Below are 27966 nucleotides of genomic sequence, written 5' to 3'. Positions count from 1 at the left end.
AGAACATTTAAACATTACTTATATGTATATATGTATCACTAGTCTATGTATTTATAAATATATATGTATAATGTATATATGTCCTATGTATAGGTATGAATATATATTAACATTTTGTTCAGACTTAAAAATGGAGCTTACGGCGGCTGGCTGGCTGGCGCGTGTCTATCTGTGTGTGTGTGTGTGTGTGTGTGTCTCTTGATATTTTTGGGATGCTTCTTCTTCACGGAATTACAAAGTATTATTTAACATTATTATTGTTGGTTTTTGCGAGTTGGAAACCTTCTCGCTAAGCGACTGACTGTCTATGGAACTATTTTTGTTTTTCTTCTATTGTTTTTCGCTACTTTTAAGGCAAATCGCACAAGTCAGGGGGGAGGGTCATCGAAACATCGAAACATCGCAACATCGAAATCTATATTAAGTAACAACCTCGATGACCACGCCTAGCTTACAGATATCAAACAGATAATACCCTGCCGAGGGTAGAGGTTTGCTTTCGAAATTGCTTGAGGTACAGCTGGTGGCTATTGCCATCCCGCTCGCTTTTGTGTCTCCCTCTCATAGGCGGTACTCGTAGTGGGCAGAGCGGGAGCGTCGTGCGCCCGAGTACCAGCGATAGGGAACACGTTCCTGATGCAGTGACAGTCCGATGCTGCCAGCCGCTGACGCACTGCTCACGCCTCCGTTTCCGTTTCCGGTTCCATTCCCATTTCCGCTTCCGATGTCCGCTCCCGGACTGCGCGCCAACTGCAGCGTTAGCGCCAGTCGCGCCTGCTAGGAGGATGTCGAGGGTGATGGTGTGCTGCCACTGGAAGCCTGACGATGTCGCCGATGATGATGATGATGCTGATGGTGCTGCTGCTGGTGCTGCTGTGGCTGCGTTTGCTGCTGCATGGCCGGTGCCGTCATTCGGCGTACCAGAGCGTGCGCCGGCAATGGCAAGGCATTCGCATCGAGATACGCCTCAGGACTGAAGCGCACTCGACTGTGCTGCGAGCCGATGGACCCCTCCTTGGCGCTCAGGTAGGAGCTGTCGTCGCTGGTCAACGAGTCAGGGGGCGTGGGATTCGTGGGCGTGCCCTGCTGCGACGATATGGAACCATTCAGCGGAGTGCCCTTGCTGCTGCTGCTGTTGTTGTACTTCTTCAGCGAGCTGCGCAGCTTGGCCTGGCTGCTGCTCAGGACGCCGGCGGTCGGTGGCACCACCATCGGCTGCTGGTAGGTGAGGGTGAGGGCGTGCTGCTCGAAGGGCAGGCTGGCGGGTCGCGCCACCGACGCATACTTGCTCTTTGTCATCGGCAAGGGGCTGTGTATGAGGCGATTGAGCAGCTTCGGGGAGCCGGCGTACAGCTCCTGCTTGGTGGGCGGCGGCAGCGACAGCGGCGTCAACTGCTCTCTGTCCCGCTCATAGTCCACGTTCAGATTGAGATTGTTGTAGTCGTAGAGCAGCTCCTCGTGCTCCAGCAGCACATTCGAGTTGCTGGACACGGTCGAAGGCGTCCGCCGATGGCCACCGGCACTCACACCCATCTGTGGGACACGCGGCGGCGGCGTTCGTGTCTGCGCCTGCAGCGGCAAGGATGTGGGTGCTTGAACGGGCACTGCCACCGGCACGGGCACTGGTACGGGCACGGCAACGGGCATTGGCACTGGCACCACTGGCGCCTCATACTGATAGTCGTAGTAGTCGGGCAGCCGATGGTTGTAGTCGTAGGAGTAGTCCGGATACGATTTGCAATCCCGCTCATAGCTGTAGTTCAGCTCCGGCCGATACGGGAAGTAGTTCGAACCTAAAACGAACACAGACTTTCGCTTTAAATGTGGAAAACGGTCGGACAGGACTGGCCACTCACCAAAGTAACCATTGCGGTAGCTGCCGGCACCGTCGTTCGAGTAGCTCGGCCCGTTCCTCAGGTAATCGGCAGGCGCGTAGAGCGGCGGCGGTCCAATGCCGCCGCCCACCCGGAACTCCTCGAAGGCCCCGTCCGTGTTGCCGAAGCTGCTGTTGCTCAGCTTTCGTCGGGGCGAAGGCGTCGGCGGTTGGGAGCCCGCGTAGAGAGCGGTTATAGCAGCGGTTTGTACTGGTTGCGGTTGTACGGCAGCCACCGCTGCTGCGAGTGGTGCCGCCTGGTGGTGCTGCTGTTGCTGTTGCTGGTGGTGCATCTGGTGTTGGGGCGTGCGCTGCACTGGAGTGTAATACGGCTGACTGCCACCGATGCGACGGGCCAGGGAGGTGGGCTGTGATGTGCTGACGCCCACTTCCAGGCTGCCATATCTGTTGGTCACAAACAATTTTAGTTTCGCTTTCGATGAGAGGATATTCCCAGGCATATACTCACCTTGCGTGTCCTGCCGCCAGCTTGCGGGGCGTCTCCTGTGACTCCTCCTCCTTGAGCTGCAGCTGCAGCTGCTGGTCCTCCTCGTGCTCCGTCAGTGGCTTCTCCTCAGCCGAAAGTGCCAGAGCAGCCGCTGCCGCTGCTACTGCTGCTGCCTTGGGGGCCGCCTTCAGGGCCGGCAGCTCGCTGAGCAGCGTGGGATGCACGGGCGACACATTGGACATGCGCACATCGTAGCCGGCCGCCACGCCGGCCAGCAGCGACGCCATGTTGTACAGCAGCAGCTCGATCACGGAGAGCTTCGGCTTCCGGGCAGAGTCGCCTGCGTACAGGGTGGGCAGTGGCACATTGCTGGTGAAGCGGCTGAGCAGATATGGCGACGGCGACATGATCGGCATGTTCGTGGTCACGCCCGGGCGCCAGTTATCCATTTTGTTGTTGCTCTGGTATCCTGGTGGTGTGGCAGTTCGTCAGATCGCATTCCAGACAAAGTGCGGCAGGCAGCAGGCAGCGTTGACGAGACAGTGTTGAGTAACGTGAGGCATTTTCAGAAGGATCGAATCGAATAATTGGCTCAAGAAAAGGATTGTTTATGGTGGTGTGGGTAGGGGGGTACAGGACAAGGGCAAAGGACACAGGACACCGCAGGCAATACCAATAGCAATAACCACCGCATATACCATACACCATAGTTCATTCCGTCCGTCCCTGGTCCGTGCAAGTGTCACTCTGTCCAAGTAGAGTGGCAGGGTCGGGGTTCTGGGCCTCGGTCTACCGGGGGTTTCGTTACGACAGCTTATACGACAATCAAAACTTGTCTTTGGTTTCTCTTTAGTTTGTTTTATTATCGGGTTTCCACTTTTATGGTTCTTATGGGGGGGATGGGGAGCGTTTTGTTTTGGGTTAGGCACCTGCGGTCTGTGGCGGGCCCTGCCCCAATGAAAAATACATTCATTTACAAATTACATTGAAATCAAATCGAAATGTTAACGTAAATCGAACAAACTTGATAAAAATATACAATCTAACAAAAAAATGTTCATTAAAAAATAATACACAAAATTATCAATTTTTCTTTCTTCATTTTTGATCACAGTTTTTTTTTAAATATTTTTTTTCTTTTTTAGATCATAAATAGATTAAAGACTCGAACCGATTGTTAAAATAAAACTGTGCTCAAAATACTAAAGCGAATTAAATAAATTGAAATTCAATTAAATTCCTTCTGTGCTCCACACAAATTATAGAATCCTCATTCACTTTCTTTTGTAACTCCGCGTAAGGCGTTTTGGGTTTGTTTTTTAATTTTCAAATTCATTTCCTCATTCTGGCTATAATAATGCTCCAATCCGATCCTAATTCAGTGATCTGATAGGTATAGGCATTTCCTACGGAAAGTGTGAGCATACAGCCATTTGGATGCAAAATTTGGTGGCTCTAGCTCTTATAGTCTCCGAGATCCAGGCGCTTAACTAGACGGACGGACAGACAGACATGGTTATATCGACTCGGCTATTGATGCTGATCAAAAATATTTATATCTGTGTGTTACTCTTCAAGAACCGGGAATTGAAAGATTCTCGAACAGAATGTGGAGCACAGCGGAACAAAATCGCATTCTTTGAATTTTTGAAAAATAACTTTCGCAAAGTTACGTAGTAAAAAGCAAAATACAAAATGAACAAAAAAAATATTCACTCTGCTTCGCGTACGGCTAAAACTTAGTTCAACTAAGATGTGTGTAATGTATGGTAGGGATTGATACGCCCACATAGGGTCATGTAGGTCATGTAGGTAGGCATGTATGCATCGGGATAAATATAGTTGTTGTATACATGTATAGTATAGGGTTTCCTTAAGGTTAATTCAAGTCGTCAAACATTTATAAATATTGATTTAGCTTGAAATATTTTGCCATCGTCCCATGCATCTTTATGGGATGTGTTAGTGCCCTACGTCCCCCCATAACGCTTAAACGGTAAATAAATCATCCACTTGATGGTCCCTCCTTGAAAGTTTTCGTCCTTACTACAGTCGTTTCCCTCAATCATCTACCTACGGCTGTTATCTTTCGTATGCTGCTGCTTTCAAATACCCTTCAATGGTGACTCCTTCAAAGTTCTGATATTTCCAATGATCGATTTCACCTTCGTCTTTCAGTGGTCAATCCATGAACTTTTTCCTCTAATACCTCATACAAATCACTGGACTAATTACGAATCGTTTGGTCTCCTCCATCTCTGATCTGGCCGAATATTGCCTCGATTTGCTTTCGTTAGTAACCGATTCGTGGGCCTTTAGTTGGCAGTTTATGTCTTCCCTTCATAATGCGAGGAAGCACTTAATGGGAGAAGGTTCCTGCTAGATCTATCTATCGATCTGTCGTCCGTCTTTCGGATCAATCGGATATGTGATCGGGGTTCTTTTCTTTCGGGTTCTGGCTTATTCTAGGGTTTTAATATAAAACAATGAGCAATTGATGCGTTTTGTGTGCGGCTGTGTCTAAGTGTTTCGTGTGTGGGTGAGCATGGATGTGCACCAGGCAGCGAGGTTAATCGGGACCCAGAGATCCAACTTCAACTCTAACACCAACACCAACTCCAACACACCTAGATCATCTATCATCTCTCTCATCGGCTTCAGCAGCGTTCCAACTGCTCACAGGATTGCGTCTGGGGCTTCTTACTCTTGCGCTTGAGGGTGCGACTGGTGCCGCCGCCGCCTCGGGCCATCAGCGCCAGGTCGGCAGCCTCGTAGGGATCGATGGCACTGAACTCGGTGCTACCCATGTGAGGGCCCCCGCCCATGGAATGCTCCGACAGCTTGCTGTACTTCTTCTTCGAGCGCGAAAAGATATTCATCAAGGAGCGTATTTTGTTGGAGCTGGAGGAATGATGGTGCTGGTGGCCAGATTTCTGCGGCTCGGCGGTCGCCTCAACGGACTTGGATTTGGTTATGTGCTTGGGCCGCTGCTTCTTTTGGTTCTTGCTGTGCTGGCGCTGTTCCTCCTCCAGCAGATGCTGCTTCATCTTGATCACATCCGGATGGGGCTGGACGTCCAGCATGCGTCGTGTGGCCAGTATGGAGTTCTCCTGCATATTGTAGCCGTTCTGGCTGCCTGTCGCCATGGCCATGGCCTGCTCATGCCTGACGACATCGTTGCCATCCCCATGGCCACCCGTCGAGGAGGAGGAAGTGGAGAAGCTGATCGATGCACTGGACGCATAGGGATCGGCTTTGGCAGTGCCTGTGCTAGTGGGTGTTGGTTCCTCGAAGCTGACGCTCTGAAATGTCACCGAGCTCTTGCGCGAAGTGGTCGAGTTCTGGCGCACCGTGCTCGAGGCCGACGACGTGTCCATCGACGTTTGCTCCTGTCCGCGCTCATCGTTATCGTCCACCGCCTCCTCCTCCTCGTCGCTGGAGCTCTCCGGCGGCCGACTGTTGTTTGGCTCCTTGAAGAAGCAATGCCGCGGGAACTGCGATCCAGAGGCATTCCGCTGAAAGCGTCCTCCCGCGCCCTCGAAGGCCTCCTCCGCATCTTCGTAGTCCAGGCCCAAGGGATCCGCCATGGTGGTGGTCAGCGGTGTGCTGCAGTTGTACATGGTGAGATCTCCGCTCGACTTGGAGTTTACCCGCTCACTGCTGGCGTTGATTTTCTTCACCACCTCGCGGTAGAAGGCCCGATCGTAGGTATTATTCTCGCCCCTCGCCTCCAGCGGCAGGGCCAGGCTGGTGGTGGCCGCCTGCGGGTGGCTGCTGTCCAGCGAGTGCTTCTTCCGGCCCACCGCCGGGCTGTTACCGAGGCTGCCACCGAAACGTATCAGACTCACGCCCGAGCCGATGGCTGCTGCTCCACTGTTGCTGCTGGCCCCAGCGGCCCCAGAGTTGCCGGACTTGAGGAAGTGAAAACAGCCCGTGGTGGGTGTCACCGTGTCCGTCTCGGAGCTGTCATCAGATACCGGAAACAGCGGCGTGCTAGGCAGCTGATACGCCGTTGCCGCACTGTCCAGCCCGCAATCTTGACTCCTGGCTCGATGGTAAAATTTGGCTGAGGATTTGCTTTGGCTGTGGCTACTGTGGTTGCTGTTGCTCTGGTTGGTGTGGCTGCTGTTGTTGCGGATCTGGATGTGGCTGCAGTTGGTGTTGGTGTTGATGTTGGTGTTTGAGTGGGGCAATGAGGCGTTCGAGTGGATGATGATGGATGATGATGATGCGGATGAGAATGCGCTCGAGGATGTGGGCAGCATTATCGGATTAGTTTTACTCTGGTTACAGCTACTACTATTATTATTATTATTATTATTACTATTATTATTGTTGCTATTGCTATTGTTAATCATTTGTTGTTGTTGTTGGTTGCTCTTATTGTTGTTGCTGTTGTTGTTGTTGGCGGAGTTAAAGTTGTTGTTGTTGATGTTCTTGTTGGTGGTGGTGAAGGTTGTGGTGGAGATGTTGTTGTTGTGGTTGGGGCGCGTTAGAAAATATGGCAATGGTATACCTGTGGCCCTGCCAGCCGCCTCGCCACCATAAAAGGACGACGTGGTCGCACCTCCAGCACCAGCCACAGCCACAGCCATGGTCATGCCCATATTATGCCCGGCCAGCTGCTGCTGCTGCTGCTGGGGCGGTGGCGTCGACGATGCCGAGGCCGATGACTGATGATGCATGGCCTGGCCCGTACCCTGCTGACCCAGCTGCTTGCTTTTGTCCAGATTGGGTGCACTCTTGCTGAACGACGAGTGGGTAGAGGTCTGTGCTGGCCACTCCGGCTGGCCGCCGCCCAGCTGCGATGGCAGCAGCGAGCGCTCCCTCTGGTGCATCGTCGATGGTCCCCAAGTCTTGCCCTTATGCCCATCAGTGACTGGCCCATTCGCACAACAGAGATTTTGTAACGATTTGTAACCAACAAAAAACAACGTAAAATAAAAAAGGAACAAAGAAGAAATCAAATTAAAATAAAAATCAAATCAATCAATCGGTAATTATTACAAAAAATGCATGCAAAAAGTATACAAATTCAAATATAAGAAACGATGACGGCCTACATTTCTGCGGCGTGAGTGTTCCCTCGACCGTAAATGTTTAGGTCTAATCTAATCTCTAAGTATAAAGCCCTAAGCAGGTGCGTTTCAAAACCTTAAGCACAACAGAACACGAATAACCATTGATTTATATCAATTGCATAATGGAACAGCATTACCCCAATTAATTTTCATGTATTTTATGAGTAAAACTAGTAACTAAAATCTCGCCTAAGCTCCCTTCGCGCTCTATCCGACTCGAACTCTTGTATTAGTCCATTAAAAAACGAAAAGAAAAAACTTTTAAAACAGCAGCAAGCTGAAATTTAAGCCATACAATTGTATTGCAATCGGAATTCTTTTAGATTAAATCCCTTAATCCCAGAACTGGTTAACGAACGAACAAAGTTTCGAAGGCTCTAGTTAGCATTTGAGGATAATCTACTTTCAATCTCTAAATGGTTTAATAGTCATCTGCTAGACCTTTTCGCTGGGCTTATGATAATGAAACGCGCTTTAGACTCACTTGAGTCATCAAAAACAATGAAAATGAGATCTTATAATCATCTAATCGCAATATAGAATATACATACGTAGATGTAGATGTATATATGTGTATAAAAGTGGATAGACTGTTGGAATACTCACGTGCAACGAGTCGTAATCCGGAGAAGGATGGTGAGCCAGGCGGCTCGGCCTTGTCGCGCACGGCCGTGATGGTGTGCCGAAACTCCGTGGGCAAAGATATCTGCAGCGGCTTGTTCTGCTATCAATAGATTGGGAATGGCATTCGCATTAGCAATTAGATCTCTTCAAAGTTTGACTTTTGGTTACCTTTTTACCCTTTTTGGGCTTTCGTTTCGGTACTGGCTGCATCATGACCAACTCCCGTCCAATCAGTTCTATCTCTCGCTCCCGCAGATTTTGTTCCCGTATCTTGAGGAGGGTCGCCTTCTCGCGCTGCTCGTTCTGCACCTGAAGCAGCTGCTCCTCCTTGTTGCGCAGTTCCTAGACGGGGGGTAGTTAGACGGGGCATAAATTCAGTGTGGGGACGTCAAAGATCATGCAGAAAAAACAATTTTAAAAAAAACCGAAAAACGAAACGAAAAAGAAACTAAGAACCATGCAGCAGTTGGCTTGAGGTGGTTGTTGTGGGTGGAATATTGTGCGAGCGTTGATCGACCAATTGTGGAAAACGAATCGGGAAACAGCCAAAAACAGAACAAGTCAAACAACGGAACAGAAAACGAAAAAGAGAGACAGAGAGAGAGAGTGAGAGCAACCTCTTACCTCTTCGATGGTTTGGAAACGCTTTACATGGTTTTTGAGGGATAATTTCGTTTGGTTTATGTTTTTTTTTGTTTAGAAGAAAAAGTATAAACCAAATGATTAGAATGTCATCAGAGATAATAAAAAGATTATAGGAGTGGCAAGGGGGAGGGGAATATGAAGACAACTCAAGAGAGAGAGAGAGAGAGAATAAGAGAGCACACAAAAAAGATCTGATGGTGTTCCCCTTTGTGGAATGGGAGAGAGATGTCCCCAAGGGTTGCTGATTTGCTCGCTGGGCAAATACCTTTTCTTTTTCGCGCAAATCGTGAAGGACCTCGGCTATCTCCTTCTTCCAGCACTCCTGCATATAGTGAAAGGACTCCTGCGGCGTCAGCGTGAACTTGGAGCGGGCAATGCTCTCCAGTTGCTTGAGTATTTCCTTGAAGCCGGGTCGTTTGTGCGGATCCGTTTGCCAGCAGCCTGAAATACAACAGTTTTGAGGGTTAAAATAATCAATCACAAATATCTCCATAGATGTGTGGATGCGGAAGACCTACTCTTCATTAGAGAACCCCAGGTTTCGGGGCATGTTTTCGGTATGGGCAATGTCAGGGTATTGACGGCCACGCCATACGCCACGGACAATGGATCAAAGCCCTTGTACGGCGTCTCGCCAGTTATTAGCTCCCACAGCAGCACGCCATAACTCCAAACATCCGAGGATCTGCGGAGAGAGACAGCGTCAGAGATAGAGTAGAGTTGTTTTTAGACTTTTCTTAGGAAACTCACTTGGAGTACGTGCTGACACTGATCACCTCGGGCGGCATCCAGGCATAGGTGCCCGCAGCGCTCATCCTCTGCGTGTTGTACATTTCGCGGGCGAGTCCAAAGTCCGTGATCTTAAGCGTCTTCTGCTGCAGATGGTTGTCCTCGATGGCCTCGTAGATGAGCACATTGGAGGACTTGAGGTCGCGGTGTATAATAGACATGGGTGCCTCGTTGTGCAGATAGTTCATGCCTCGGGCTATTTGTATGGCCCAGTTGACCAGAACATCTGGCGGTATCTTGCCGGCCAGAATGCGATTGAGGCTGCCGCCGCGGGCATACTCCATCACAAGGCACAGCTTCGTCTTGAGGCAGACGCCGCGCAGTGCCGCAATATTCTCGTGCTTGAGGGCCCAGAAGAGTTTCGCCTCCTGGAGTACATTGTCGCGCATCCGTTGCATATCATCGTCTCCCGTTTGGTGGGCGATCTTGATGGCCACCTCCTCGCCATCGTAGTAGCCGCGATGCACCTTGCAGAAGCCACCAGAGCCGATCACTTCCTTGATGTCCATCTCCTCGTACTCAATCTCGTGCGGCTGGATGTCGCCAATGGCCGATGGAACGTTCAGCTGCAGTGGATCTTCGTCCGTGACAAAGTCTCGCGGAAATACACCGACCTGTGGGTAGAGTAACAGCCAGTAAGTGGTGCAGTCTTGCAGTCTCAATTACACCGTTTTCCTCTTGATGGTGCCACTACTCACCTTGTCACCAATCTTGCCCGTCCACCAGCCCACATCGCCGGACACTTCGCTGTCCGTGGAGAGGACGACCACAATTTGGCCGCGGCGCAGCGTCAGCTCATCTTCGCCCTGGGCATCGTAGTCGTACAGGGCTGTCCAGAGGCTGCCGTCACCCACCTGAGCATCGGCATCGTCCACTCCGTTGTCTGGACTCGGCTGGTGCTGGTGGTGCTGCTGCTGCTGCTTTTGGCTCTGCTCCTCGCTGATGGGGAGCATGGCTGCTCCTGCTACCGGGATTGCCGTTCCTTATCGACTGTGCTGTGGCCGCATCAAAGGCTCACACTCGGCGACATAGGATCGCGATCGCGTCCGGCCCGCGCCCCGATATCCACGCTGCCGTCTCGAGCAGTCTTTGTGTCGAGCGTTGCTTTGCGTTGCGCTTTTCTGCGAATTCTGCGAGATAAACACAAATGGAAGAAAAAGAGACTTAACAAAAGCATTAGCTGGAAGGAGGAAAGCGGTGCGGTGTGGTGGTGCGATGCAACATCCACCCACCACTGCCCTGCCGCCTTTGCGGGTTTGGGTGCAGCGCGCCTTTTTTCCACTCACCCAGATCTAGAAAGAGAGATTGCCTTGCACTCCTTTTTTGAGGCGGGTGCTTTTGTAGTTGCTGCTGCTGCACTGGTGCCACCGCTACCGTCCCTGCACTGCTCCACTGTTCCTCGCCCGTGTCACCCTCTACGTCCAACCGTCTGACCGACCAAGTGACCGACCGACCGACTGCACACAAGCAGAGGCACGCACGAAACAATCAGACAACACGATACAAAACACACACACACGCACGCACACAACACACCATTGTCGAGATGTCGTTGTCCCGATGTCTCTTCGTTACGTTTGTTACGTCGCTTTGGGCACTGTGGCTGCAACGGGCTGGATTCAATTACACCTGGCTTAATCAATTGCAATCACTATGCATTAGCAATGTATTGATTTTTGTTTCCGCATATGTTTTTAAAACATAAAAAAAACCAGAGTTGTGCAGTTTAGGGATGGGTATCGATGCCAATATCGATATTGTATCGATACACGAATGTGATATTATTGTTAGTTTTCCATTACACTTAAACTGAAGATTGAGTGAGACCAGCAACAATAATCCAATGGGACGATCATGCAGTGAGAGTCAGAGGTGGTTTAGTATTGTTATGGAATTGTTGGTAGAGCAACAGCAGAGAAGCGAAGCATTCAAACATGAAACTATAATTTGCGTCTTATGAATCAATAAATCATCAGCCGTAACACAAATGTATCGATGAGTTTCGGTCACACTATACTCGTAATAAGAGTAGTGGAGTGCAACCAAAGCGATGACCGTATACAATGATAATCTGGGGCTATCGATTCCCTCCTAAAATACGCCACGGCGTGCTCGGAATCAACGCAAATATGAGCAGCGCCAGACTTTCACTCAACCGAAATTCAAAAGCATAGAAACGGACAGGTTTTAGACTCGTTTGCTTGTAATTAGTGAATATTCGTATTAATATTATCTAATACGTTGTAGTATTAATAACATCTGTTGTTGATGCTGCATCTCTCTTTTATTTGTTATTTAATTAATCTCCTTGGACTCTGCGCATGTTTCGTGCAGGGCAGTGGGCCGGGGTGTGAACATAGTTTCTGCTGCGGCTTTTGATGCTGCCTCGCCGCTTCCCGCTGTGTATCCTGGCACGCCGCACACTCTCTTGCTGTTGTCGCTCTTGCTCTGCTCCCGCTGCTACTCTCTCTGGGACACTCCGTCGGCCGCTCACAACTCGCCCCTGTGTGGGCGTGCGGTCTTTTGGGCCATGCCAGGCCATGTGTTATGCGTGGCAGCCAAAGGGTATTTGGGCAAGGTAAGGTCATTCAGTTGGTTTCAGTGGCCAGAGAAAAGCCAGATGGCCAGACGGAGCGGAAGAGAATGGCTGGAAAACGACCCATTTTAACCGGAGAGAAATAGGACCATACCTTGCACAGTTGTAGCCTGTTCCCACCCACCCATTTGGAGCTGCGGCTCTGCTGTAATCGGCTCGGCTCGGCCTGGTTCGGCCTGTGCCGAATCGGCTTTTTCTCTGCCCGGCTGGTCCATCGGCGGCCTTGCACAGTAGCATCTGATGGCCTTTTCTTTGCTCAAACATGTATACATACATATGTAAATATATTTACAAACAAGATTTAAATTAGATAATACTTTAAGTGTTATTTTATTTGAATTTAATTTTAATTTTCTAAGCGTAATCTCACAGTGGAACAAATAGTCTCTTCAGCCTTTTGTTCTAATAATTTTCATTCCTATATTTCGATGTTTACTGACAAAGTGTCACTACTAATTTCTCGTTCACGCCCACTGTACATCAGCATTAGCATCATCGTGCGCGCCGCTACCATCGCTGTCGGCTGCTGCGGCATCGGCAGCTCAGCCAGATGTCCTGAAACCAGAGCCGGAGTCAGCGCCAGCCAGAGCCAAAGCCATAGCGATAGCCGGACTCGGACCCAGAGCCCGACACAGAGCCCAGTGCCATTGCACGGGGCTACGGCAACGGCTGCTGCTCGCACGACACCGCCAAAAAGGCAAAAGTCCAACCCGACCGGTTCCGACCCCGAACGAGCGCAGCATCTCCTGAAAAAGTGGAATACAAATGAATAGGAAAACGGCTCGGCTCGGTTCAGTTACGCGCAAGATTTCAACACAAATCGTAGCACATTTCACGGCGGCAGACGCGGCGTGCGCAGCGCACGGGCAGATTGCACGTAAGGAAACCAGAACAGAACAGAATGGACTCAGCAGTATCGAGATTCGGCACAGGAAAAAGCAAGAAAACTGAACTCAAAACACACAAAAACTGCTCTTCAATGCCCGGGCCCATGGCAGAAATAGTTGAAAATGTTTTGTTTTTTTTTTCTAAATAAATAAATATGGATAAAAGTTTCGGATCTGATGGTAGTTTACAGATTTCAATAGGGTTTGCCGGAGCCGTCACCGTTGCCGTCGCCGTGGCCGCAGTAGAGTCGGTCGTTTGCCAAAATTTCTCAACATTTTTTTTTCGTGCTGCTCGCCGCGTGCGCGCTCCTCTGTGTGTGTCCGTTGTGTGTGCGTATGAGTGTGTTGGAGTGTGCGTCTCCGTGCGTGTCTGTGGGTGTCTGTGCGAGTGTGTTGGCCCTTCTTACACATATTTCCTTTTTTTTTTGTATTTTTTTTCCAAAAAGCCAAGGCAGAAAAATGTAAAAACACAGCCGCCCCACCTTCAAGACAGTCTCAAAAGCGCACAAAAAAAAAAAGAAATATAGCCAATGAAATAAATAATAAATTATAGCTTAAGCTTTCGACCTTAAAACGAAACGAAACGCACAAAAAAACAAGCCAAATCAAATCGAAATAAGTAATTGTTTAAACATTAAAATAGAGGAAGAAATCACAAGGAATTGGATAAAGCAACGTAAGGAAATTCTCTGTCCACACTATATTTATTCATTCTCATTCATTCATTCATAATAAATAGCACGCTAAGGTGTTGGATGTATTCATACTCGTAGCTGTAGTTCGTGTTGGATTCATTTATGTGCTAGATTCTTTTATGAATACCATGCAAATTGTTTGTTTTCTGTGCTGAATTCCATCTTAAATTGTACTCGCATCATACAAATTATTCATTCGGTTTCCTGTGCGAGGATATTCATATTCATATCCTTGGGTTATTTATTGAAGGTGTTTCATCTTGGGTTCGATCTATTTACTTTGTTTTGATGCTGGCTATTGTCACATTTTGTAAAGTTCTTTGGGATGTTATTGATTTGCTTTTAAAGTTAACAAAAATTGTTTGCGGATTGTTGCGTGGAGTATCTTGGGGTTTCTATTGATTTCGTTGGAAGTTTGGCTTGAAATTGTTTGGTGTTTTATTGGATTTCCATTGGTTCGTTTGGATGTTTCAATTAGGTTTGGAAAGAAGATATAATCTTTTATTTAATCCATTTTACTGCCTCTCAATAGTCTCCTTGACACTATTTCCTCCTGTAGTTTCTGTTGTTGCTGCCACAAAAAAAAAAAAAAAAAAAGAAAAGAAACAACCAAAATAAATGAAGGCAGACCAATACGCATACACACACATATATAGACACATACATATGCATATATGTACATACATTCATATGTACATATATATGTATAGACATAAATCCATGTAAAGCTGTTGCCTGGCCTCTAAAATGGCTGCCGTTGCCGTAGCCTCTCTGCCGGTCCTGCTGCTGAATTTGCTGCTTTTTGCTTCTGCTGCTGGTAGCTGCTCTGCTGGCGCAGGCGTTGCCGTTGGCAGCGTGGTAAGCAGCGCGCAAGAAGTTGAGGTTATGTCTGCGCCGCAAAGTGTGCTTCAAGGGGCCTGAGATTAGGGTAAGGGAAGGGATGGGATGCTGCTGCTGCTGCTGCTGCCCTTGACGCTGCTCTGCTTCTGCTTTTACTCTTCTTTGTTGTCGCCCACTTTCAATGGGCGTGCCGACTGCAGCATCCGTTTCGTTTCGCAGCTCTTCCTCCTCTGCTTCCATTTTCTGGGACGGTGTTGTAGAGGTGGGTAGGGTAGGTGGTGTGCTGCTGCTTCTCTAGATGACCTAGCCCTATTTTTGGCCATTGCCGAGTCTCTTCTGCTGCCATGGGTACGATGTGGCTGCGCAGCTGGCAGCACATTTTGTTGTATTAAACTTTCACAGCCCCAGCCTCAGTTGCTGCTCAAGCTTCAACTTAATGGAAGAGATAAAGCACAGCTGGAATAAGGGCTAAGTAGAATGTCTAGAAGCAGAAGCTACTGCAGAAGAGCAAAAAAAGAAAGCGAGCAAACGAATAACAATGAAGAGTGAATGGCAATGGAAGCGATGAAGCAGATGGCAGGAGAACAGAAAGCGAAAGCACAGCGAAAATTACAAGAAAAAAGTAGCAGAAGAACAAGAAGGAGCAGGTGAAGAATTGCATAAACTGAAGGTCTTTAGAAAAAGGTAACAATTCCGAGATGATAGCCACACGATATCCGATATGAGAGCTAACCGATCTGGTGGAGGTGAAGAGTAGGATCTGTGTTGATGTTTTTTATACCCGGTACTCGAAGAGTAAATAGGGTATATTGTATTTGTGCACAAAGTGAATGTATGTAACGCACAGAAGGAAACGTCTCCGACCCCATAAAGTATATATATTCTTGATCAGCATCAATAGCCGAGTCTATGTCTGTCTGTCCGTCTGTCCGTCTGGTCGTCCGTCTTGTTGAGCGCCTGGATCTCAGAGACCATAAAAGCTAGAGCCACCAAATTTTGCATCCATACTTCTGTGTGCTCACACTGTTACAAGTGTATTTCAAAAAAGAGCCACGCCCCCTTCCGCCTCCGCAAAAAGCGAAAACCTCCCAAATCTACAATTTTGCAGATAGCAGAAAACTAAAAACGCCATTCCGTAGGATATGACCATATCTATCAGATCACCAAATTGGGTTCATTATTATAGCCACAATGAAGAAATTAATTTTCAGTGGTCAAACCCACCCCGTCCCGCAGCATTCACACTCTGCTTCGCGCTGTTTATGGCCTCTGACACAGCTCTGCCTCTGCCGCTGCCGCTGCTTCTGCAGTGTGTGTCTATAGGGCAGGGTGGCGAGCTAAAGGAGCGTGTTGGCTTGAGCAGTGTTGTTGATGTAGATGACAGATGAAGAAAAAATGTAAAATTTGACAAATAACCGCTAAAGTGCAGATGTAGTACTGAGTGCCGGTTATAAAAGTTGTGACGCGTAAGAAGCGTCTCACACGTCCCTTCTCGTTTCACGTTCTCTCATTCACACTCTGCTTCGAGCGTGTTGTAGATGTAGATGACAGATGAAGAAAAAATATAAAATTTAACAAAACACCGCTAAGGTGCAGATGCAGTACTGAGTGCCGGGTATAAAAGTTGTGACGCGTAAGAAGCGTCTCACACGTCCCTTCTCGTTTTTTTTTGCTATGTAAAGAGCGGAATGTCATGAAACCATTTGATCGAAGATGAAGCTTAGTTAAGATCATATAAATACATATGTATGTATCTATAGTATTATTAGAGAAACAGCAAAGAGATGAATGGCATCGCTGTCCAGTCTTGGCAATGGGAGGCAAAACCTTGATAACGGACGCTTAATCAAAGATTCATAATTCAACTTCCTGGCATACTTAATTTCACTTTCTGTCTTGTAGAATCCATTAAAAAATCGTACTTAGATTGTGTATTTATCCCGAGCTTAATTAATTCGTACCCATTAAAATTGTTCTAAACCATTTGTGCTTTTCAGAACACCAAAAGCCAAACACCAATACAAAAATATAACCTAAAGGAAACCAAAAATTATTCCAAACCACCACCAAACACAGAGTTCGTAATCGATATTGAGATATAAGAGGAGATATAATAACGGATTCAACACGAGAAGACTCCCACATAGTGATAGCATTTAGTATCGTGTGAGGAAAAAATGCTCTCCAGTGCGTCTTCTCCAACAACATCGACTCCTGCATACGGGAGAAAGCAACAGAAAGAGCAACAGGAGCAGCAGCATCCGAATCCAAGGGATCATTGATGCCAAGAGTCGGAACAAGTGGAGACAAGTCGATAGCCCCCGGCTGTGGGTAGTGAGTTCCTGAGCAGCGAGGAAGTGAAATCCGTTGCCTTGGCGCCTCCGCGCTGCGCGATGCAAGGGAACAGTAGCCGATCCACATTAAGCGCACAATCCTCGGGCACACCGTCGGCGTCCACGATATCCTCGTCACAGGGAAAGGTGAGTGTTAAAGTTCATAGTGCCATACACATGCCATATGCCCCACCCCATCGCTAGACTAACATCAATTAGGGTTACGTCTGGGGCAGAGTGGCAGGGTGGGTGCTTAAATATGGTGTCCTTTCTACTGGTCTGGTTCCAGTTGCGATACCCATTGGGCCACTCCATCGTTTTCGTTTTGGGTTTCTTTTCTTTCACTGACTCTGGTCTCCGTCTGGAGTTTAAAGCTAAGAAATACCAGTAATTGTAGCCTGGAAAATGAACAAAGCAGCAATATATTTATGAATAAACATGCATACGAGTGGAGGGGGCTGTGGCTGCAGTGTCTAATATTACAACCATGGAATCAACAAGTTGTTCCACAATAAAAATTGATATGGATATGTTTTCAGCATTAAAAAAAAGAGATAATAACAAAAGACATTCAATCTGTTAAAAGAGTTGCTTGAAAAAGAGACCACCTTGCCACATTTTGCAACATTCAATGAATATACTCGTAGAAAATGCCATCCATTCGCTGTTTACACGTATTCCCACAAGAAAGAAATTGGCCCCCAAAGTGATTCATTCTTGCACAAAATACGCAGTGCCAATTCCCTTTACAATGACTCTGATTATACGCCAATTAGCTGTTACTTAATGTACTCGGTCCAACTTGTAAATGTCTGCCATCTGGTGGGGTCTTTACAGACCAGCCAGAATGTTCATGGAAAAAGCTGAAGGACTGCAGCCATTTGCTCGCACTTCTGTAGTTGCGCATCGTTTCAACTCCGCCCTAAAAGCAGTGGAAAACCTTACATGTAACCTTATTTATGCCCTGCAATTAAAGCTTATACTTTTGCCTCTCCCTGCCTGTCCTTTGGCCTTTGTCTTTCGCTTTGTCTCGAGAACATTCCCTCAAAAAGATCTCAATTTGATCTGGGCAAAAGATTCCGGCGTATCGGCGTCCCATTGGGGGAAATCGCTTTCAGTCCAAGTGAAATTTTATTTGACAGCTTCCCTCCTCCTTCTGCTTCTCCCTCCCCTTGCTGGGTGTCGGGTGCCTGGCAGCCAGGAGCACCAGCCCCAGCACCAGCGCCAGTGGGGTGAGGCGGCTGCTGCAGCACATTTCCGCTTTCAATTTGCTTGGGTGTGAGCGTATGCGTTTGCGTATGGGAGCGAGCGAGCGAGGGAGGAGCAGGTGGAGCAGGCACGACAAGCCAGGCAGCTGGGCACAGACAGGCAGGCGAAGAGGAGAATATGGTAAGGAACATAAATGTAACTGAGGAACTGCATCCGCTGCTTGTCAATCGTGGGAATGGGAGAATGAGTAGGAGGCCGCCTTGGCTTGATGAATGCAGCGCAGCCTTGTCACTGATGGGGACACCACCCACTCATCCACTCACCCACAAAGCACCCAGCACAACACATTTCTATATATGTATGTAGCGCCTCCCTTGCTCCCTCCCATTCACTTTTGCCAGCAAACTCTCCCTTGGTGCCTGCCTCCTTCGCTTTCTTTTACATATTTGCATTGCCCATCCGTTGCCGTTGTGTCTTTTATCGTTTTTAATTAAACATTGCCGTTTTGGGCTATTACACATACACAAAACACACACACAAACAAGCATACATATGTACATATTTATTTATGTGTGTAGGTGGCTTCTACACTTCGTTCCTTTTTGCAACAGATGGGAGTGTTCCTTTGTGCCTCGTTGATTTTTCTTTTGATACCCAATGCCAGTCGCTTCCCTCAATCACACCTCAATCAAGCTGGCACTTCTGGGAACAGTTGAAAAGGTTCTGCTCTGATAAATTGTAAAAATAGCTCAAGTTCTCCACAGCGAAGATACAGCGAATACATGCGAATAAATGTATATTTCAGCTTAAGAACAACATTCAACGGGATCTGTAAACAGTATAATTATCCCGCATACGAAGTTATCGACTATCGCGTATCTTAGTCTCGTCGAAAACTTCTGGGGCAGACTTCTTTCAAAATGGAGTTTTGACAAGTGGCTCAACAATTGTGGCACTTTCTCTAAAGTGTTTACCGCACTTTATAACAAGGAGGTGCCAAATGACTGATACAATTTGTAAGTCTGGAAATGAGTTTTATCACAGCACTTATATTTCACTCCAACCCTCCTTGACATATTCTTGTGTACCCTTCATTAATTAAAGAGTATCTTCTATTCGCTTCGTTGGTCGATTGGAATTGTGGCTGGCATTGGAAATTGCCCTGACACATTTTGAAGTTGTTACTTTCTCTTCAGTGTGGAAGGTTCCTTTCCTACAGTCACAAAATGTGTGTCTGTGTGTGTGTGAGTGTACGTAAGAAAGAAAAATGAACACTCAAAAGCTGTGTGTGTGTGTGTGTGTGAGGCAGTCGTAAAAAATGATGGGCAAAAATCTCCGTTTGTCATAATTGTCATCGTCCATCAAACAAACATAGTCGCTGAACCAAGGCACACAAAAACACACACAGTAACGCCCCTTCCATGCTAGTGCCTCGACCTCTTGTACTCTCTTTCGACCCCGCTTTCAGTTCGCCCCCGCCCTTCATTTTCATGTAAAGTTGCAATTTCTGTTGGGCCCCAAAAACTAGGCAACGCTTTTTTTGCGTTCGACTTTTATCAGCTTCTTGCAGTTTTTTATTTGTGTGCCAGGGAGCTGTAGGAGCTGAGGGTAAGTGATGGTGAAGGGAAAGTCCAGCGATGGTGGGTGGATGGATGGATGGATGAGATGCTCGCTGGTGGTTGGTGCGTTTGTGAAGCATTATTCATGAAATGAGCTGTATAACAGTGGATTGTTTTCGCTGGCTTCTTCTGCTTCTTCTGCCTCTTCTGCCGCTGACCCTCTGGAAAAGTTTCTGTTGCAGAATGTTCCCCACTTAGTTTTCCTTTTGCCCACTTCTCTGCTCCCTCCCTCCCATTCTCCCAAGGTTGCTGCTTCTGCTGCTGCTATTGCTACTGCTACTGGTGGCGCTTCTCCATAAATGTTTAGTGCACTTCGATGAATTTTCTTTCAACATATGTTTCATTTTCCAGAAGTTTTCTTTCGATTTTTCAAAGTCTGTGCTGTGCTGTTCTTTTGTTCTGCTCTCTCTATTAATGTTTTCCCATCTACTTCAATGGTTATTTCTTCATCTTTAATGTTTATCTTTCGTCGGGTTTGTATGTGCCTCTAATTCATTGACTTTTTCTTATGGCATAGTGTGCCTGCTTGTCTGGCCTTGAAAAGGTGTTTCGATTTGAATAAATGTTTACATTTCGAACATTTCCAAGGCAGTGTCTGCGATTCCATGTTCCATGTAGTCTATGCTCGGCTGTCACATTTGTTGGAACTGGTTTTCTGAAGCATTCCTTGAATGATGTGTCCTGTTCTTCTATTCGTCCATCTTCTTATACTCTTTGCCTTCTGGCAATCTTCTTTAAGTTTCTGTTTCACTTTTTCTTCCAGCAGATTGATTCTTGCATTTCCTCCTTTCCTTATTTTTCTCGGAACTTTCTTCTTTTCTTCTTTGATTCCTTATTATGCTGTTTGAAAATAGCTGCACAATTCCAGGAAATTTCATTGGCCTTGCAGAAAATTGATTTGTGAAAGTGGTATAAATAATGTTCTGCATTACGCATACGCCGCATGTGCTGCCTGCCTCCTGTCAATTGTCTCCTTTCATGTCTCCCTCTTTCTGTCTTTATTTGGCCGTGAAGGCGTCTGGGATGTACATAATTGTTGGTAAAGATTTTATTTCCGATGTTGGTATTGTTGATTTTGAAGTGTCGTAGTTACTAAAGCTGTTGTTGTTGTAGAGTATTTGGTGTAGTTGGTGGTGCAGCTATAGTAGTTGCTGTTTTTAGTGATTGATGCACATAATTATAGGGGACAGAAAGTGTGAAAAATAATGCAAAATATGCAACTTTTTGCGTCAACAAGTGGGGTAGGTCTGCATACCCATAGATTCCCTTCGATTCCAAGGAAATAATTAAAGTTTGTGTTGAAAAAAGGGCGTCTGAGGTAGATGGACAGAAAATGAAGCAATGAAATGTACCCTCGTTTGCATCTTATAGGCAAAAGTTGGGGCAAAATTGTACTCGTAATTGGCCCATTGTGTACGGGTACCAAAACCAGTCTGAAAGCAACGCACATGCGTGTGCGTTTGTGTGTGTTTGGATATGCGCATGTGCTGGACCACTCTATAAAGAAGATTCTACCTACCCCGACCTGCTACGTACTACACGTACGTCCAACTGTCTATCCCAATCCCAAGCCCTATGCCAATTCCAAGCATCCAAAGATGTGCCATGCGTGGTCTTTGGCTCGTTTACTAGATTTCTGGTGCGGCTCACAAATTTTCAGCTTCATCTTCGGAACAAAAGCAGCAACAAGGGCGACAATTGTGCGTATCATTTGTGTAACTTTGTTGCATAACCCCCTGTGGCCCATGCCACCACCCCTCAGACCCACAATCACTCGAGGCCCATCCAAACCTCAACATCATTCATCCCTTTTGCCTCACAGTGCCTTATTAGCCAGTGCCTCTGTCTGTGTGTCTATCCATGTATGTTTGTTTCTCCGCGTCTCCGTTTCTCCGTTTCTGTTTCTGTCTCTGTTCTCTTTCTCACCCTCTTCTCTGTCTGTGTATGTATGTATGTGCGTGTGCATGTGTGTGCATCATTTAAAACAATATCCAAAGATTTGTTTCGCCATTTATATGTCAAAAATGACAAGTCAAGTGTTTTGTTCTTGCTTTCTCGCTTTTCGCATTTCTCTTTCCTCCTTTGCTGTTATCTCTTTTTTCCTTCACTCTCCATCTGCCCCTCTCTCTATGTCCCAGTCGGTGTTTTTTTTTGTCTCACGTTTTGTGGAAGCTTTGTTCTCGCGCATTGCCTTCCCATCCTTTTGTCCAATTCTTCTTCCCATTTCCTTTTTTTTTTCTATTTGCTCGTTTCTGGTTTTGTTCCTGGCTTTGTCATTAGCAGTCAAGCGAGAAGGAAAATAACTTTTTCCGGCTCGAATATCCCATGCTCTTTGCTTAAGAAACTGTGTTGGTCAGCAATAAGTGCTGGTCAGCAATAAGTGCTGGTCAGCGAAGGTAGGTGGCACGCCGAGGTGTGGATGTACGAAAGATCACGTGCAGCAAGAACGTGTTGGAAACAAGTGTTGGTTTGCCAGGAACCAGTGTTGTTCAGTGCAGGGCCTAAAGACAGTGCTGATAAGCGTTGCTCAGGGCATTCTTCCGGAGAAAATAGAATACCTGCGAAAGTCTTACAGAAAAATAAATATACATATGTACATATGTACATACATACATATGTACGAGTATGTAGTTAATAATGTATCATGTATATATAGTCACATGTATATATATTTATTTTCACGATTTTGTGCAGTTTTCAGGGCATTTCCAAAGGAAAAAGAAAACAGAAAAATAGCATAACAAAAAAAAAGCAAAAACAGAGCATTGAAGGATGGCCAAAGAAAGCATGAAACCCCGACAAACAGAAAACTTGTCCCCTGGTCTAGGTCACAATGTGTGTGCTGTGTGTGTGTTTGTGTGCATCTATGTGTTGGCAAGTGTCCTAGAGTCTTGGCCATATGTGTCGTATGTGTGAAATGAGCTTCAAGTACAGCAACAAGAACCACTGACAAGGACGCTCATATGAAAACAAACGCATAATTTAAGCGTAATTGCTGTCATTTTTCATTCGAGTGTGGCAAAAGAGTATGTGGCAAGAGGAGGGAATGAAGGGGCGGGAGGGGGTGTGTTGAAGGGGGCTACTGCCACTGATGTCGCTGTTGCTTTTGCTTTTGCTTTTGCCTTTGCCCTGTTTCAAGTGCCCCAGTTTGTCTATGTCGCCATAGTGGCCCTCCGTCAATCCCTTAGACAGTTCATCCCTTCGCTCCCACTGTGCTTTCTCTCTCTCCTCTGTATGCCTCTCATTCTCATCTATTCTCTTGATTTTTGTTCTCATTCGTTCCCTAACTTTTGTATGTGAATGTGAGAGCGCCTGCATCCGGCGTTGAAGCGCTGATAATTATGCAGCTTATGTTAGCACTGTCTACTTTCTTTCGTTTTCCTTTGTTTTAGTACCCCATACACTGTACCCTGTACCCTATACCCTGTACCCTGTACAGAGTGTAGTCTCTTCTTATGTCCAGAGAAAAGAGGATTTATTTGCGATCCCTTAGAGTGAATACATATTTCCCTCTTCCAGCTCGGCTTTGCAGGAAAGCCACTTCTCTTTCTAGATCCATGTACTATATCTCTCTCAGCTGATGATGGAACTCCAGGGTATCTGAAGACTCTGTCCCGCAATGCAATGGTAGAATTGCCTTCTGGCAGGGGCCCAGTGGCAGTTCATCAATTGGCCCGACTTTCTGCCACATTAATCCCCAACGAGTGAAAAAAAAGAGGTGGCAAATGGGAAAAGCCGAACCAGAATGCGGCGTGAAACATGAGTAGCAGGCGCCTCTCCGCTTGGAAAATGTGCTCCGTCTCCCCGTTTCCAACGAGCACTGTCTTCCTGTTCATTTGTCTGCTGGCGCGCTCTTGTAGCCAGGTGCTATGGGGTTCAGGTGCTGGTGCTGCTGCAGGTTGAGGAGGAGGTCCAGGACCAGATCTGGCTCTGCTTTGTGTGTACTTTTTGGCCGCTTGCCAGCTCGACTCGAGTTCACTTCCAGTTGAGTGTTTTCCCCCATCCGTTTTCGCCTTTCCATTGTTGCACTCTCTGGCACTTGCAACAATTGTTGTCCAGCCACACCCCCGTCTGCCGCACACACACACACACCTCCCCTGACGGCCATTCACTTTTGCGACCCTCCGCGCAACATGGGGCATAATTTTTGATTTCCGTTGTTTTTGTTTTATTCACTTTGTTTTGTAATTAGGAAACAGTCTCGTTTTTTAACCGATTGCTGGAGGGTGTCACAAGCTCAAATTATTTACAGTAGGAAGGACAGGGCAGAACTGGACTAGAGTGAGGATTCCATAATTAATATATTAATGTATTAATAAATTTGTTTATATTTGTTGCAATAGACACTCGAGCTGGCATTCCTTTTTTATTTTTCAACAAGTACACCCACGGACATATGCTGCAGGGTTGTATTGATTGAATACCGAACACACATGTGAGCCGATCAAAACATCATATTGGCTTGGAGTTTCAAAAAGATGTCTAACCAAAGTCCAAAGCTTCTTCATTTCGAGTACATTTCTTCGACATCTTTATCAGCTTAAGATTCACTCAGAAACCCATTGGAGCTTTAAATATTCTCAGCACAAACTGTGCCATGCTCTTAAATTGGAATGTTTACCCATATCCATAGGCGGAAGTAAAACTCCTTTGATGCTAGAAACTGTTTGTCAGTTAATACGAAACGAGTCTTTCAGACGCTTAGATGTGTCAAAGAATATCTCGCATTACTCTGTTCGTGTGTCTTTTCGCTTATGGGAAACTCGGACTGAAATTCTTGACGAATCAATCAGCAAGAGTATCGAATGAGTCAGGCCCCAAGGAGAGTTATAGACTCGTCAAACGTTCACTGTACCTCTGTCCTGGCTTTTATCTCTTACTTGTTGGACTTTTGTATGTGTGGTTGTGGTTATTTTTTGGGCCTGCTTTAAATGGTTTCTGACATGCTTTTTACCAATTTTCGGTCTGAATTTTGTGGTTTTCTCTGGCTACCCCTTTGAGTCGCCTTCATTTGATGGTTTTCCTGTGGTGTGTGAGTGTGGCACATGACTTTGCAGCTGATTGAAATTGTTTCGGATGCAACTGCCGGCCGAACTCCTTGCCCTACTGCATGGTAAAATGAATCATTCAGATACTTGATGGTCTGTGTGGCTCAGACTAATGCTGCCACATTCAATGCTTGTCCCAAACAATTTTTAAGAGACATCTATGCAAAGCCTTCTAAACTTATTCAATTACCAGTTTTTATAAGTGAAGTCAACTTTTAAAATAAAACTCATATAATTGAAATGTGTGAATTTTGTTGCAAAACTGTGCGGTGGGTGGCATTAAACAATTTAGTGGCCATAAACTCGGAGAACAGAGAACATCTAGACTAGGACGACTATCTCACGAGCGTTGGCGGTGTGGGCGGTGGGCGGTGGGCGGCATACCCTTGGGAGCCACCTGGTGCGGATACAGTAGGAGTTGCTGGTTTCCACCCACCTTGAAATGAGGGGGACCATGCCGCATGAGCATAATTTGTTGTAATTAACATAACGAGCCAACCCAAGCAATAATGGCCAAATACTCCCACACACACACGCAAACACATACACGACAGGGGGTATCATGGTTGGAGGCATGTGGGTGTTGGTGGGTATTTGAGGTTCGGCCTGTGTTGTGTTCGGAGTCCTGCCTTGGCTCTTTATCCTTTTTTGTAATTAATTTGATTTGTATGCCCTAAACAAAGGGTAACTTTACTATGAAGAAGGTATAACCGAACCGAAATTATATTATAATCGACTATTTATATGATAAGACTGATTCATAGATTGGATCATTGGATACCAATTCAATCTGGAGGATTTCATTGTAGACAAAACTATCCTAAAAATATTTTCAGAACTGACTATAATTACATTTCAGTCGGTTCAAAGATATGCGTTGGTGTACACTGTACAGCATAGAAACTTCGGCCTTATGATATGGATTTTTTTCGTTCCTTTCATTTCTAGCATAAATAAGTTGTTGCCATTTAAGAAGACATTTGCCAGCGGGGGCGGTGCTGTAAATGAAGCATTTATGAAAATTACTTTATGCGCCACATTTAGCCAGAATTTCTAAATACATACATACAAACATGAATGTGTACACATATTCTGAGAAAATGTGGAAATTACTTTGTAGCTCCTGAATGAAAATGTCATACATTCAACCCAAAAATCAAACATCTATCGTTGCAGCAACAAGTTGTCGAACTATCCGGCTATGTCATCATACTCGTCGAGAATGTGGAAGGGAAAATTAAACTATATGGCTCACCGCCCGATCGCGATAATCTGGAAGTGGGCGATGAGATACTCGAGGTTAATGGCCTTTCACTGGAGAACATATCGCGCACAGAGGTCATACGCCACATACACGATGTACGTTTAAATTGATCATCCATACTACGTGTATAAAGTATATTCTGAACTCCTTTTCTTAACTCCATTTTCAGTGCATCAAATCCTGTACGATCTGTTTGCGGGTGCGTAAGAAGAATGATTCTCGATTGGGTAAGTTTTCATAAGTACTTAAAGTTGGTTAACTTTTTTAAGATCATTACTAGAATTTTCTGCTGGAACTTCCAATTCAAATATAACTGAATAATTTGATCTTGATTTGATTTTAATTCAACTATTGATGGTTCTAGTTAATCTGGTTTTGCTGTAATTTTTATCGTTTGCTGATCATGCAAATGCGGAACTACTCTCTAAAATTAAACTTAAATTAAAACTAAATCAATCAAGCAGCTTCAAGAACTCCTAGTACCTGTCAAACTGCAGTTAATACTTACGATCGATGGCCTGTATAGATTGACAGCCTGATCACATGATTGCTCATCTGTTTTCAGGTGTGTTGGGTTGAATAACGATGCGGTGGGGGAGAGGCACCTCTTTTATAACACTCTACGTATGTGCCCTGACAGAGGGTATAATGATATCGAACATGCGATTGCCAAGTATCTCCATCCTTATTAAGATCTTTTTAGAAATAACGTAAAACAAATTACCTTAGCATCGGACCTGATATAGTGTATGGACATCCATATGGTTGCCACTGTAACGATCGATCTGCATTTAAAGGGTATCAAAGCCTCGACCCTCGAAGCGGGCGTTTTGTTCTTTTCCAGCTGTTGCTTCTTTTGCTTTGCCTTCTTTGGTTCTCCTTTTTTGGCATTTTGTTTTTGCAATTGACTTTGCGGTGTGTCCGCCCCACGCCAGTATTCACACCGTTACCGCTGCTGCTTAGAGCAAAGCTTGCACTCATTTTCTTGCCTCTCTCGCGTTCGTTCTCTCTGCCGTGCCTCACTTTGTTTTTCTCTCTCTCTCTCTTCCTCGCTCTCTCTCTCTTTCTTTCTCTCTCTCTCTGTGTGGAGCCCTCCAGCGCGCTGCAGCGGGCGATGCTTTTGGGGCCTCTCCGGCTGCTTGGCGTTGGAGCCGCGCGTCAGTTGTGCGGCGACTGTCGACGTTTTCGTAGCGTCAGCGTCGGAGTGTGTGTGTCGACGACGGTCGTTTCGGTTTTTCGTTGTGGGCCGCTGCCCCCCACATTCCCCTAGTTTGCTTTTTTTTGCTGCTTTCATTTTGAAGTGCGCGCCGCGTCGCGCACGCGTTGGCGTCTCTGTTTCGTACGTGTTTCGCGCGGTTCTGTTCTCTGCTCGCGTCGGCGCTGTTGTCGTCGTCGTTTTGCCGTTGCGCCATTCCGCAGCATCATTCCAGCGTTTTGTTCGCCTCCGCCTCACTCCCCCAGCATTTTGCCAGATATATTTTTTTCGGTGTTACGAATTGCATTCGATTTGTTTGTGTGTGCCAGCAGCAGCAGCAGCAGCACCAGCATCGCAGTGGCAGAGCAGTGGCAACAGTCAGCAGTGCAGCAGCATAGAATCCGCAAAGCAGCGCAGCAGCGGTAGTGGAAATATAAGTTCCAGTCGCAGCGCAGCTACAGCGCAGTTGAACTGCTCCAGCAAAGTGAGTAACCCACCAATGACTGTCAAACTGCTTGCACGGCAGTGGGGGGAGTGATTCCCCAAAAGGCGTTCCTACGTATTGCTCTTACTGCTGTGTAGGGGTTGGGCGGAGGGGCAGACCACCACAGCTGCCAGCTGGGGCTCTGGAGCCTAGGTGGGTCTGTGGGTCGGGTTGCGGGGGCTGCTCTGAATCAACATTGTCGCAGTTGTTGTTGTTTCTGCTTTTCATTTTTTTTTGCTCTCTGCTTTTTCAAGTACCTGAGAAACAGGCCCAGTCATGTCCGCCCCTGGCTTTACATGGGTGTGTGTGTACATTGTATGTTTCTATTGTACACAC

General features: G+C 46.6%; 2 protein-coding genes and 1 long non-coding RNA gene across 12 annotated transcripts in view; 2 read left to right on the top strand and 1 right to left on the bottom strand.

Annotated features, from left to right (window-relative positions):
* Nucleotides 1-58: 58 nt before the first annotated feature.
* Nucleotides 59-11203, bottom strand: LOC117896133 (mitogen-activated protein kinase kinase kinase). 5 transcript variants are annotated; one of them, XM_034804233.1, is made up of 11 exons: nt 10747-11203; nt 10159-10590; nt 9422-10074; nt 9190-9356; nt 8937-9112; nt 8651-8671; nt 8195-8368; nt 8009-8126; nt 2343-2790; nt 1857-2278; nt 59-1793 (listed from the first exon to the last, which is right to left on the bottom strand). In XM_034804233.1, the coding sequence occupies exons 2-11, from the start codon at nt 10411-10413 to the stop codon at nt 778-780; spliced, it is 3450 nt and encodes a 1149-aa protein (XP_034660124.1). In that variant the 5' UTR covers nt 10414-10590; nt 10747-11203; the 3' UTR covers nt 59-777. The 5 variants fall into 5 exon arrangements, with proteins under 5 accessions (XP_034660124.1, XP_034660092.1, XP_034660099.1 ...); XM_034804201.1 differs by lacking the exons at nt 59-1793; nt 1857-2278; nt 2343-2790 and adding an exon at nt 3776-7200 and having other exon boundaries at nt 10747-11202; XM_034804208.1 differs by lacking the exons at nt 59-1793; nt 1857-2278; nt 2343-2790 and adding an exon at nt 3776-7200 and having other exon boundaries at nt 8009-8123; nt 10747-11202.
* Nucleotides 11204-12590: 1387 nt separating this feature from the next.
* LOC117903387 lies at nt 12591-13612 on the top strand. Its single transcript, XR_004649499.1, has 2 exons — nt 12591-12933; nt 13390-13612. It is a non-coding gene; the product is annotated as an uncharacterized LOC117903387 (long non-coding RNA).
* A 3013-nt stretch (nt 13613-16625) lies between these two features.
* The window catches only part of LOC117903381, a 59337-nt gene continuing 47996 nt past the window's right edge, over nt 16626-27966 (top strand). For 2 of the 6 annotated variants that reach the window (XM_034815352.1, XM_034815351.1), the window contains exons 1-3: nt 16637-16958; nt 25864-26046; nt 26121-26178. In XM_034815352.1, coding sequence (XP_034671243.1) covers nt 16872-16958; nt 25864-26046; nt 26121-26178 — 328 coding nt within the window. In that variant the 5' untranslated portion in view covers nt 16637-16871. Of the gene's footprint in view, nt 16959-25863; nt 26047-26120; nt 26179-27966 lie in introns of all 6 variants that reach the window. The other 4 variants (XM_034815362.1, XM_034815361.1, XM_034815356.1 and 1 more) reach the window with 4 other exon arrangements.

Source organism: Drosophila subobscura, chromosome A, assembly GCF_008121235.1.
Source record: "Drosophila subobscura isolate 14011-0131.10 chromosome A, UCBerk_Dsub_1.0, whole genome shotgun sequence".
NCBI lineage: Eukaryota > Metazoa > Arthropoda > Insecta > Diptera > Drosophilidae > Drosophila > Drosophila subobscura.
Note: the sequence above shows the minus strand (reverse complement) of the source record. Positions and strands in the feature narration are given on the sequence as shown.

Excerpts from the sequence above, each read along its gene's own strand:
- LOC117896133 (XM_034804201.1), bottom strand. The coding sequence starts at position 10,413 with ATGCTCCCCATCAGCGAGGAGCAGAGCCAAAAGCAGCAGCAGCAGCAC. Across the intron at positions 8,369-8,650 it reads GTTTCCAAACCATCGAAGAG|GAACTGCGCAACAAGGAGGA; the intron begins GTAAGAGGTTGC and ends CCCCCCGTCTAG. Across the intron at positions 8,127-8,194 it reads AGCCCAAAAAGGGTAAAAAG|CAGAACAAGCCGCTGCAGAT; the intron begins GTAACCAAAAGT and ends ATCTATTGATAG.